The 13,500-nt window shown below is 42.3% G+C and overlaps 1 protein-coding gene across 2 annotated transcripts; it reads left to right on the forward strand.

The window, feature by feature from the left end:
- The first annotated feature begins 14 nt into the window (after window positions 1-14).
- On the forward strand, window positions 15-7,292 carry ptk6b (PTK6 protein tyrosine kinase 6b). Of its 2 annotated transcripts, none has more exons than XM_081707062.1 (8): window positions 15-536; window positions 2,931-3,052; window positions 3,508-3,668; window positions 4,883-5,051; window positions 5,691-5,849; window positions 6,167-6,348; window positions 6,455-6,586; window positions 6,809-7,292. In XM_081707062.1, the coding sequence occupies exons 1-8, from the start codon at window positions 145-147 to the stop codon at window positions 6,953-6,955; spliced, it is 1,464 nt and encodes a 487-aa protein (XP_081563188.1). In that variant the 5' UTR covers window positions 15-144; the 3' UTR covers window positions 6,956-7,292. The 2 variants fall into 2 exon arrangements, with proteins under 2 accessions (XP_081563188.1, XP_026862828.2); XM_027007027.3 differs by having other exon boundaries at window positions 16-536; window positions 6,433-6,586.
- The last annotated feature ends 6,208 nt before the right edge of the window (window positions 7,293-13,500 follow it).

Consider the following 13,500-nt stretch of genomic DNA (forward strand, 5'->3'; position numbering starts at 1 on the left):
AAGTCTGTACAGCACTTTTTCTGCGGCTTGTTCTCGTAATCAGAAGCGTTCTTCAAACTCTTCGTTTTGTTCACCTGCGTAACAGGTGTTTGTTGGAACGCTTTGGGATCAGAGTGCGCCAAATACCACCAGCCCTGTGATCACATGGGGGAGTGTTTGAGGAGAACTTGTCCGTGTCTTCAGTCATTATGGGACAGACTGTTCAAAAGGCGAGATGATGTAGGTTCGAAAGGCGAGACTGGATGCGCAGAAGACGGTTTAAACTCAAAGCTGGAAAATAACACGCACCCTGTCACGCGGTACGGCCCGGCATCCGTGCACGAACCCGTGGACATGGCTGTTTATACGGCTCTGTGGGCATTTGAGGCGCGAGCAGATGAGGAGTTGTCATTCGAAGTGGGAGATATGTTCAAAATTGTCAGCAAGAATGGAGACTGGTGGACTGCTCAAAAACTCGATTCGTGCGGACGCACGCTCGCAACCGGTATAGTCCCTTATAATTACCTGGAACGCGGGGAAACGGTCGCTACGCAGCCGTGAGTGCCAAATTCTCTTCTTCTCATTTCACAATTGCACATCAACTGAAGTTATACGAAATAGGAAGCTCACTTATTACTCAAACAAATAGTGGAAGTATATGCAGTTTTAGGTTTTCCTGAAGTTGAATTAGTTAATTTCATCTTTCCCCAATGCTGTGTAAAATGTAATATTTTGAAGATTTTAAAATATTGCCAAAATAGAAAAGGACCCATTACGAGAAGCAACCTCTGTTGGCCTTGGTGTCCAATATAGACATTAATATTTTGAAATGCAAGTGTAACAGGCAACACCTTGTTCCTTTTAAAAATATAAACATCACCAGTCAAATTACAAAACAAGTTGAGTACAACGAGCAGGTATTCTTGCTCTGCGTTCAATTGCGAAGGGCTTCACAGACACTTAACGTGGTCACCAACAGACACGTGCATGAACCACTTTATAAATGCAATTCACAACAGACTTTAAAATATTCCCGCACCACACATAAAGCAGTAAAACATCTGCTGTAACATTCTGTCACGGAAACTCATACAATTAAAACGCACTCGTAGCAACAAAAACGTGACTCGGCCCCCTACTCACAAAACAGGTTAACTCGCATCACAACAAAAATTAAACACGCAAAAGTATTTACCGGGAGTTTCGCTGACACCCTTTAAATGTTTTAGTTTCCCGACCGCTCTCGTCTCATTCAGGACGGGACCTGCATCGTAGATTACAACATAAAGCAAATACATCAGCGCTTGAAAAACCACTTTAGTCCGGTCAAACTAAAATTCCCGGATGACCTACCGCTCCAATATCGCTGTTTTCCAGCGTCTATTGGCACCAACAGAAACATTTGCCAAACGCCATCCACCATCAATCATGCATATTCTCGTACCTCTCTGTCCGCCGCATTTAAGTAAGGGAGCTCATAACCAAATTACACGCGTTCTGTGCCTTATCACTCACTCGGTGCCATTCGCCTTTACCTTAACACACAAGATTTCAATCTAATATGAGCTAATATTAGTTTGTAGATTTGCAGTGTCTGTATAACCTTATGTCCTTGCACTTTAATGTTATCTTTATGAAAACTTTGTTGCTCAAAGTTTGGTCTTTGATGGCTCATAAAAAGTAATGGTTAATCTGACTTGCATCAGATCTGTCACAATTCCTTAGGAGAAACATTAGATAAAAGGAGACACAGTACTACTGTACTAAGGGAGTCGAGTCTGAGAATTTGGTTTGAAAAAATAAAAATAAAAAATTAGACCAGAGCGATATCTTTCAAGATAATTATCTGCCAGTGGAGCGACAGCAGTATAATGTAGCCTAGAACTATCAATATTATTACTATATATTTACAGCATTTGTGCTTTTAGAAAAACAATAATATTTTTGTTTTTATAGAAAAAATAGAGATTATTGTACTTAAATTTGGTTTTCATTGCAAAAAAACGAAACATACAAGTGTAGAGTTTCAGAGAAAGGCAGACACTCGTGGATAAAATGAGGTGTGCTTTTAATTGGAGAAGGATAATCCAACATGGCAGTCAAAACCCAGGCAAGGGTCAGAACCAGTACAATAGGATAAACAGAGCCAGGGAGCATTACAGAGTAAATACAGTCTGGGTCCAAATCCAGAGAGACAAAATATCCAGGCAGTCAAAAAACACAAGTAAGCATCGGAAAAAGTTCGGAATAACAGCAAGACAATTGTGTCTAATGCTCAGTATGCACTGACAATACAAGTGGTAATACTTCACAAAGTGTGAGTGGTAATGGCAGGTGTAAAACGGGCAGAGTAAATGAGCCGCAGGTGCAGTTAACAGTCCGGTGGTGATTAACGTGTGAATGGCTGGTGATTGGCTGGGTGTTCTTCTGTATTGTCATGGGCACACTGGGAATTGTAGTGATCTGGGGAAACGGGTGGTGTGACAACAAGCAAAAATTATCTAATTAATGTCTAATTAAACCTAATTAATGTTGGTCAATCTAGCTAGCTAAAGAGTGAATATTTGAATAGCTACATATTCACTTTGTTACTTTGTAAGAGATATATGGCTAGTTATGTTGGCTAACTAGCTAAATTCAAGTGAATGAAAACATTAGGGGTAGAAAGTTAACTAGTTAGCTATTACAGATCCAGGTTTTCTTTTAGGCCATAAAACCACAATTTTCTGAAAAGACTGACACACAGCCTAAGATTATCGCTGCTTTTCATATGGAGTAATTATAGTATGACTTGCTCTTTTGAAACTTCAGAAGAGATGTGTTCTTTTTTGCTCAGCAGAAATATTTGAGACGGAAAAGTCTCCTCCTCATTTGTTCTCATTTCAAGGAGAAACGCCACAGATTGAGATCTCTTTTCTGATTTTCTTTTCCTGTGGGCTCATCCATTTCAGGTGGTTCTTTGGCAAAATGAACCGGTTCGAATCACTCAGTCACCTCTTGTCTGCTGAGAATGGTGATGGAGCTTTTCTGGTGCGACTCAGTGAGAATGACAGCGTGGGCCATGTGCTCTCAGGTGGGTGCGTGAGTGGCAGGCTGTATGTTTCAAGTCTATTTCACCTTTACAACAATGACAAATAAAAACATAAAGCACAAAGTCTGTAGAACATTTGGTACTGTGTTAATAATGTTCATTGCATTACATTTTAAAAAATCAAATAAAACCTTATGGCACTTATGGAAATAGGGAACACATTACAGCTGTTAATTGAATTTCTTGCTTTATGCAAAAGGATTCACCCGTGAGTAGTAAAAGAGCTTGAACAAGCCTCATTTATGTCCTACAGCATCACCACTGTATAAAACAAGTTCAATTGACCCATCTAAAACTAACTTTGGGGGTTAATAAAAATTGCCTGAGGCTACTGTTCTCTACACTATCAGAATGAGATGTCAGAGTTGTTGTTGCCTTACAGTATTTGGCATTTCATCTGACCTTTTTTCACCTCTCTGGTGCACCTGCTGCATCAGTCAGGGTAAGGAATGGAGCGAAACACTTCAAGGTCTACCAGACGGGGAGCGTGTTCTATGTGGATCAGGCACACGGTTTCCCTAGTTTACTGGAACTTGTAGAATACTACCACAACCATCGCCTGGGTGCCGTACAAAGACTGGGAAAGCCATGCATTAGGGTGAGACAGGGGCACAACACAAATGGACACTCCCTCCCTCTCTCTCTCTCTCTCTCTCTCTTTCTCTCTCTTTCTCTTTCTCTCTGATTCTCATTACATCTCTATCTGTGTATTCTCCATTACATCTTAATGTTCTATTCTAACTTTCTATTCTATGGACATAGGAAGCGATACAATAAGCTTAGTGTGTACCTCACACCATAATATCCTTCACACAAATTACACAATGCAGTACGTCCATGCAATATGTCTGGAGACCGTGGCGTGTGCTGCAAACTAGGCTGACCCGCTTTTCTAGCATCATTTAGTGCTCAAGTGAAAATTTAAATGGGCAAAATGAGTAACCCCAGTGATTTTGCATGATATTTGAACACTGTGCATGCCAAGATTATAGAATCTCTCAAACGGGTCATCATGGACCTTTCAAGCGTCAGAAGCATCAAAGGGCAGTGGTGAGAATCATGCAGGTAAACTAATGGGACACATTAGGGCTTCTAATACCCTCGGAAGAACGTGTGAACAGCACCGCACATCTGAACATCATGGCTCATCCCTTTATGCCTCCAGTGCATAACTCTAGCTAGCTGTGAGGGGCAGCAAAGACACTCAGATATGTACATTCAGACGGACACTTTCCGCATACACCATGTCACAACACATTCATCAGCACCAAGTGGGTCAAGGAACTTTACAGTGAGTTTTCATTGCTTCATTGGCCTGCACAGTCCCCAGATCTCAACCCATTGGGCATCTTTGCTGTTAACTGCAAGACTGTTCAGCCATTCAAACTACAGCAATTATGCATTGACATCATTTTCCACATTTTGTTGAATCCCTGTGCCGGCGGATTCGTGCTGTACTGAGGACCGAAGCAGCCGCAACTCGCTGCCAGACAGGCTTACCTCATAAACCGGCATCTCGGACCTGACAATCTATAAACCATAGGCGCGGTCTTTGGGGGGCATGGGGGTGATGTCCCCCCCCCCCCCCCCCTGCAAGTAATTCCTGCTCACACTACTTATAAGTGTTAGGTTGAGTGGTGTGATCAGACACACACACACACCTCACACACACCTCAAACTTGAAATCAAACCGACACCACTGCTATAAAACAATTCTGGATATCTGTACTGTTGAATCTAGACAGGCGCTTCAGTTGTCTCTGTTTTGTGAACACGTGTTTAAGTTTGTGGGGACATTGGCTGTGTGTGCAGAGGCAACCGCAGCCTCAGGACCTGTCCCACACCACGGTTGATGATTGGGAACTGCCGAAGGAGGACTTCACCCTGGAGGAGAAGTTGGGCAGTGGCCAGTTCGCTGACGTGTACCGCGGCAAGTGGAAGAGACGCATCAACGTGGCCATCAAAATCCTGAAGAACAATGGTGTGTCACCACTCCACCCTCACAATGGGGACAAGGGTTGTTTTGTAGCCACAGGCGACAGACACACTAAAGATGCTTTGCTATGGAGTCCTCTTGGATGTTTAAATTTTTCATGCTGTATGAAGGAAAGGTGGAATTGGTGCTGAATTATATGGTGTATATATTGGTATAGGCCAGGTTATTTTTATATTATGTGTCTTAGCTTTTTTTCAAATTACAGATTTAACTCCCTCCCTTAGGCCTCTCATATTAATCTGCACTGTTTAAATAGGCACTGCACTGTTTTAACATTTTGATCTGCTTTTATGAGGAATGGAATGATTTTCTAAAAATGGTGGAAAATATGGTGATAAGTATGACCTTAATATGAAAATAAAACAAAGAAACTAATGCCAGCTATAAGTGATGTGGACTTACCTGTCTCTCAATATTTTTTTGTAGATTCAAACTTTTACCTTAGCTCTTTCCCTTAGTTCCTGATTACACCTGATTACACCTGACTCACCAGATGTAATCAGGTGTGTATTTTGTCCTGAAAGGACTCTAGCTGTTTTTTGCTCAAATTTTGCCTAAAATACTTGTTAATAATTTTTCTCCCTTTTGCTTTTCTTTCTTTATTTTTTGCTCTCTGAATATCAGAATCTCTGAACCAGCAGGACTTTCAAATGGAGGTTCAGCTTTTGAAACGTATGCGCCACAGAAACCTTATCTCACTATTCGCTATTTGCACTTCTTCCACCCCCTATTACATCATCACTGAGCTCATGGAGAAGGGAAACCTGCTGGACGTCCTCCGCAGTAAGTCAGCTCTTCAGAGAGCACACAGCAGCGGGTCTGCTTCCACATGACCTGAGTATAATCGCATTCATTCAGTGCATAATATATTGCGTAACTCGGTGTCATTGGCCTCGCCATTAGGTAAGGGCACACTTAACCAACTAGGCTATTTTTCCCCTTGGATATTTTAAGAAGCTCACTGTGGCTACATTTAGAAAGTGCAAACATCCACAGAGAATACGTTCTACAGCATGGTTCTTTAAAAAAAAAAAAGATACTGTATCTTTGCGCTAGTCTTTGTCCTCCTGATTGTCGCTTGCTGTCCTTTGTTTTGCCAGGTGCTGAGGGTGAGGCTTTAGACTTGATGAGTATGATTGACATGGCAGCCCAGGTGGCGGATGGGATGGTGTATCTGGAGGATCATAACAGTATTCACAGAGACCTAGCCGCACGGAATGTTCTTGTTGGTGAGGGCTACGTTTGCAAGGTGGCTGACTTTGGCTTAGCACGAATCATCAAGGTCTGTTATTGAAAAATGATTACTATATTTATAAATACTATATTTATTACATTGTGTTTAGTACCGCAGTCTTTACACCTATAGGAGGCAGTTTATATATCGACAGAAAAGAAGATTCCATACAAGTGGACTGCTCCTGAGGCCATCAGCCGTGGCCGGTACTCTAATAAGTCTGATGTGTGGTCATTTGGTGTCCTCCTGTATGAGATCGTTACCAACGGTGGAGTTCCTTATCCAGGTAGGCAGTAATTCCTATCAGAAGTACTTTTATTGTTTGCTTTCTCCTTTTATACCTTGCAACATCCCCAAATGTTTAGTCTAGTGTTAGAGTGTAAGGAGTCAAAGCATATTGCTTCAGCAGAAATAATTTAGTAGTGTGTTTTGTATAGAAAGTATACATTTAGCAAGTGTGGTTATATTGAGCTGAGTTGGTATTTACAGTTGCTCTTGCTTGTTGTAGGCTTCACCACAAACGAGGCTGTTAAACAGGTCATGCACCATGGCTACAGGATGCCGGCCCCTCCCAATTGCCCTCAGTGTATCTATGACATCATGCTGTCCTGCTGGAGCGACAAGCCGGAGAATCGACCTGATTTTAAACAGTTGAAATCTGATCTGGAGAACATGAATCGCTACACAGAGCTGGAGTGATAGAATGCACACCTGTACTTTTATGGAGAAATGTACAGGTGCGATGTATAGCTGTGCTTTTAAAGGCGATGGACAGTGGAACACAGAACTAATAACATGTAAACCTAATAGCAGAGTATGTCATCTGATGTTATGTATTTGGATGCCCCAGAAGCCTTGCAAGAGATTTGAAAACACAAAAGAACTTTGCAAATACATATCTTGTACTGTATTGATTGTTTGTGCTGGGAATAATTACTACAGATGTAAAGAAGAATTTCTGTATATTCATTAAAACTGATGTAAGTACTTTATACAGACGTGACATGGGATCTCTGCCAGTTTAGCTATGCAATCATGATGCACTTCAATGATCAACAACAAAATTAAGTGTGATTCTGATTTAAATTACTTTGTTAAATTACTTTACATTACTAATTTGCCACAGTTGAGCCTTTAATATTAAAACATTTTTATAAAATATGGAAGTTAGAACTTCCCATCCAATACGCACAAGTTGTCAAGGAACACATATATACATGACTCAACATATAAATAGCAGTTTTATCTCAGTTTCTCAAATTTGGTTCTTCCTAATTCAGAATCAAAAAGTAAGATCACTCACCTTATAACATATCCACATAAAATATTTGCTAGTTACTCTGATCCTTCAACAAAAACCTTTGAAGACATAATTACTGTCCCACCTTGCATGCTCAGATAATTTTATTATAATTGCAGGACTTAACATGGAGTTCATTGCTTAAGAATGATAGGAAGACAAGCATGCTTATTTCGATGTTGTTGATCCAGAAAGATCTAATGAGCCCTCATGGCAATGCTGGACTCTGAACCAGAAAAGCAACTTTGTATTGACAAGAATTTAAGTTATTAACACTCCTTGGAGTGTGATGCACAACATTCTAAAATTCCCCAATGGAATTTTGCAAGAGGTTTATTGTTCGCATACTGAAAATTGCTGCACAGAATTGTTGGGTCATAAAGAACTTCCAATTTTCCAACTATTCTAAGAATAAAAGGGATAGGGAGTTGAGGTCGATTCTGGGCTCAGAGTCCACTGTTCAGCATGTGCTTCTTTAACGAGATAATAGATCTTGCTAAGGTGCTATACTGTTAATTAGTGCTAATGACTGAAACACTACAGGAGGGAATTTGGGCTACTAAACCCAGGGTATAAAGTCTATTGACATCTAAGGCCTGGGCTCTTGTTATCTGTGGTGTTACTGTGTCTGCACAGGAACTAGCTTGGGTTTGCACTACTCAGGAATGGAACAAACTTTGCATGCTTGTTAATCATCAAAAGAAATAAGCATACTAATGTGTATCTACTGTTGAACCCACAGGACTGTTCGGTCCAGCCGGTGACAAAGATAAAGAGTATGGGGTGGTGATGGCAGAACAATGGAGTTATTTCTGTATAGGGAAATTGCTAGGGGTAAGGCCACATGTCCCTTTATAGGTAATGCTATTTTCAGTCATGACGTGTTTACGTACTCCAGCAGGAAATTCACTTACAGAGAAGGATTCTCTGATACTTTCTATACACCATGGAAATCTGAAGTGATAAGATCAGTGATGTTGACTTCTGGCAGTGAGGTGGTGTTGCATATACCTTCCGCTGAGATACAGCATACATTGCTTACATTGCTGGCAGCTAGGAACATCGGTTGGATTAGTTGTATGGGCTGGAGGATTGAGCATGTGTTACAGTTAGAAGCTCAATATGCAAGGCAAGATATTGCCTTAGTTTCACTACCAATTTGAGAGATGGTTGGTTATGTGGCATGCAGTGCCATGAATTAACATCATGTATTACAGCAAGCCCAGAATATATGCATTAACCATCTTACCTTTGATACCATTTATCTGAGGTTCTCTCAATGGCATCTGCTTACTGTTAGTCTCTCAAAGAGAGCCAGTAAAACTACACACAGTGTATCTTCACCCACAGGGGAGCCTTAGAAGTGTAGTTCTCCTGTGCTGCAGCTACAAACTCACAATGAGAAACATCTGTCCATGTTTTCTTTCCTTCATCAGCAATGATGCCATTACCACCTTGGTGTGGCCCAGTCACTGCAAACGTCCCGATGATGGAGTCTGGCTAACTGGTCTTTACAATGCTGTGTGTTTCCCAAGGCTTGTAACCTGTAGGGGCATTGCAGTTTCCAGTTTACTTCCAAATGTCCAACTTCTTGCACTATAATAAACCTTATTCTAGAAATCCTATTTTCCCTCATATTTGATAAAGTGTAATGTAGTTAGTAGCACAAAAAATGTAACTTGACCTTGTGGCAATTAGCAGTTTCACACTTCACCAGGAGTGAAAACTGATTAACCATTTTATTCATGTCTTCGCAATTCTTGTATGAATATATAAGGGTCAGGTTTCTACTGGTTTTCCCCATTTGATCCAGACATTGTCTGATCAACCTTTCTGCCTAAGTCCATCCATGCTCCAGTCTCCCAGCTCAAAGAATTGCACATTCGCTCATGAGCAAAAGTGTTGTTTATGTTGCACTCTGTCATGGAAATTTACTTTGCTTCATTTTGTGGAAATTTACTTTGCTTTATTTTACTTTGCTTTATCTTTCTATAGTCACAGTATAACAGTCTGCAGATAAGCGTGTGAGTCAGGGACACCAGCAGCTCACATACTGTTCTAACCATAGAGATAGAGGAAGCCTTCAGAGCTCAGGCTAACCAAAACATGAATTATCAGATACTCTGTAGGAGTCGTTTTTCTTTTTTTCTCTTTCTTCTGTTCTGTGTAAAAGGGGAGGGGGACCGTACTGCGGGTCAGTTCTCTTACTCTGTTATACAGGGGACAGAACTCAATAAACGTTTACTTTTACTACTCAATGCATATAGCTGTCTGTGTTTGATGTGCTCTCATTTTTCCACCACAATTTGTTGTAGTCGGCAGGATGAGCAGCTCCACCGCTGAAGGGGGAAAATCAACACTTCACTGAAGATGCTCCTTGGCAAGGCTGAGCTGGGAGGGAACACCCAGTTGGGGAAAAGTACCGCCAGAGTGAAGGTATTTTCTCTCATCTTGTGGTGTCTGCCTTATCTTTAAAAAAACAACCGTGAGTGGGAGAGAGCAAGTAATTGTGTAAGTACACAGATATTTATTTCCTTCTGTGCGGCCGTTCTTGAGTTCTCCTCTAGGATAAGAATATTTCAGAAGTACTTGAAATATCTTTGTTACGACGGTAAAAGGAAAGTGAAACAGTAGCTTGCTGATATTGAGGCACCTATTGCTCAGATGTGACATAGGGTACCCAAATAGCTTCGGACCTGGGAGGAGAATCAGTCCAAGAGCGAACGGAGCATAAGATACATTAACGGGACTAAATTACAGCAGCGCATGTATTGAGAGAGTAATAAAATGGTATCACAAAATACTAAATTAATGCAACCCATCCGAGTGGAACCAGCCCTTACATAATGACATGCGAAGGGACTATGGGGAGAGTTCCCTAAAGTGGTTGCCGATATGGGTAGATTGTTATGGGTCCCCTCGGAATGAGAGCTTGAGTGTGAAACTGCTTAATAATATACTTAGACATATGGAAAACCGACCAGGGGAATCTGGTCAGTGTAAGGTATGGGATAGACACCATGGGAATATTATAGCAAGTCATAAAATGTGGATAACAGGAAAAAAACCAAAAAAACCAAAACAAACTAAGCGGACTGGGAGGGGGGATGAACCTAACTCCACTTCTCAGCTTGTGCCCTCCAGAGCCGATCCCGATCTCGACTCTGCTCCACTGCAACGGAAACCAGCAGCCGTGGTGCCTGATCCAGTGGCAGCGGAACGTCCACCCGCCTATGGACTGCCTCAAGCAGGACCTCACACTGGTCTCTTAGATGAAGCCCACGCCATAGAACGAAGACATCACCCTCAGAGTGGTTAACCAGGAAATGGATGCTGACACCTCGTTCGGACTCAGCAGACTGGCTGAAGACTATGCCAGACATCATGAAGCTCAAATTCAAAGAACAGAGCAGACAACATGGATCAAGCCATGCTCACCATGATGCAACAAGTGGCTCCCAGGGGGAGAGGACGAGGAAGGGAGCAAGATGCTCCAGGAGGGAGAGACATGTCATGGAGAAATCGATGTTACAACTGTGGAAAAGAAGGACATTTTTCCAGAGACTGTCCAGAACCAGACGGCCAAGCCGCGAGAAACGATCTGGAAGAGGTGGACTGATGGGCGTAGGAGAGGCGGGATGGCTGTGAAGGACCACCAACCCCATCAGAAAAGGGAAGTGCCAGATTTTTATTCTATGTATTCTCAGCAATTAAGTAAGGGACACCTAGCATTACCCCAAGTAATCTTAACTGTTAACGGCAAACAATTGAAGTTTTTAGTAGATAGCGGTGCAACGCACTCAGTAATTCAAGCCAAGGGAATTAATGTACCAATTACTAATAGGATGGTGTCCATAATGGGTGCGAGTGGAAAAGTGGTGCATGAAAGAATGTCTGCGCCTCTCCAATGTCAGGTGGGGGAACAAAAGTTTCGACATGGGTTCCTTATTTCCTCTGTGTGCCCGATCAACCTGCTGGCTCGAGATTTGATGTGCAAATTGAGTTGTACTTTAGTAAGCTTCCCAAAGGGACTCAGTGTTACCCTCACGGAAGGCGAAGCCAGTGCACAGATGGTGCAGCTGGGAGATATATCTACGAGTGGGGGTTGCAAGGTGGGTCAGGAAAAATAACCGAACACATGATCGAAACTGCCAGAAGGGCAACTAAGGGAAGATTTAACTGTATGAATGCTGAACGTTTGCATGTGACTGCATATGTTTCCGATGGTCCAGACGAGCAGTACGCAGAAGCTTTTTTCCGTCATAAAAACCTAGAGACCATTAGAACTAAATATTTGTATTGGGATGATGATTTCGTAGCTGCGCAATCTGAACTGTCCGATGAACAGAAATGGTGGTATGATGTTGAGTACTCCATCCCCCATGTCTCACTAGGAAGAAATAACCCTTTTAGAAAATGGCAGGAGGGGGACCGTGCATAAGACGAATGAGTCATCTCCACAAATGGGAACCCACTGAACAACCCACTATTCACTATAATGCAGGATTAGATGCATTCCGAATGACTCTGCCGTATGTAATTACAGAACAGAACTGTAGAGCTTACCTCACCTCATCAGAGTGTACCCTTGACTAACTTTGTAGCATCGGAATCCGAGCATGATAATTATTTGAGCGAGGTACCAGATAAGATATAAGATATGGGCTAAAGGGAAAAACGATGTGGGATTAATCAAAAATTGTGAGCCAGTGCAGATTACACCAAAGGGCGCATACAGACCGAAACAACCCCAATGCCCATTGAAAAAGCAGGCTATAGAAGGTATTAGGCCAGTATTCCAATCCCTTTGAGACGCCGGTGTAATAATACCATGCCCATCCTCGCCTGTCCGTACCCCCATATTTCGTGATGAGTGGAGATTTGTACAAGATGCAAACCAGCTGCAGACAAAACTGTTAATGTTTATACTGATTCCAGATATGCTTGGAGGGTAGTTCATGATTTTGGAGCCATATGGAAACATAGGCAATTCCTGACAAGCTCAGGTAAATATATTAGACATCACCATCTTGTAAATACACTGCTAGAAGCCATTTTGCTGCCAAAAAACAATTGCAGTTGTTTAGTGTGCAGCTCACAGGACTACAGAAGGCCAAATCAGCAAGGGGAATAATTTTGCAGATAGAGTAGCAAAGGCAGCTGCAACTAAAACCGCTGTGCAAGCAACACGGGAAACCGCTGCTACCCCGCAGGCCACATTACGGGAGATTCAGTCAGGGGCTACTGAACGCACCAGGTGGAGACAACTAGACTGCGCAGTGTACGATGGTGCTTGGACACACACACCTACATGCAGGGCCTAATCAGAATTGCTTATGGGCGTAGCCATATGAGCAAAGGGGGAATTGTGGACAGCATAGTAAAGTACTGGTTTGCGCCAGGACTCACAACACTTACCCAAAACTTTTGTTCCAGCTGTCTTGTTTGTGCGCAGCACTTCCCAAAGGGAACCACCACGCAGACCCCGGTAGTGGGTCCCCCGCCAGCAACCGAACTATTTCAACATTGGCAGGTTGATTTTGTTGAATTAACCCAAGCAGAAGGTAAGAAGTATATGCTGGTGTGCGTGTGTATGTTTAGCAAGTGGGTAGAAGCATTTCCCACTACCAAGCAAGACGCACAAACGGTAGCTAAAATGTTCCTAAGGGAAATCATTCCTAGGTGCGGCCTACCAAAGCGTATCTCAAGTGACATCGGCACACCGTTCGTACATCAAGGCCTCATAGAACTAACCAAACATCTAGGTATTGATATGAAGAAACACTGCAGTTACCAGCCCGCTAGAGCAGGGGTGGTAGAAAGAGCTAACGGCACTCTGAAAGCGGGATTAGCAAAAATGTGTCAACAGACAGGACTTAACTGGGCACAATGTTTACCAG

This window comes from Electrophorus electricus, chromosome 24 (genome assembly GCF_041902795.1).
Source record: "Electrophorus electricus isolate QZ-2024a chromosome 24, ASM4190279v1, whole genome shotgun sequence".
Lineage (NCBI taxonomy): Eukaryota > Metazoa > Chordata > Actinopteri > Gymnotiformes > Gymnotidae > Electrophorus > Electrophorus electricus.

Coding starts and splice junctions, on each gene's coding strand:
- ptk6b (XM_027007027.3), top strand. CDS start 145: ATGGGGGAGTGTTTGAGGAGAACTTGTCCGTGTCTTCAGTCATTATGG. Junction 5,052..5,690: donor CAAAATCCTGAAGAACAATG/GTGTGTCACCAC, acceptor TCTGAATATCAG/AATCTCTGAACCAGCAGGAC. Junction 6,349..6,432: donor GCTTAGCACGAATCATCAAG/GTCTGTTATTGA, acceptor TTACACCTATAG/GAGGCAGTTTATATATCGAC.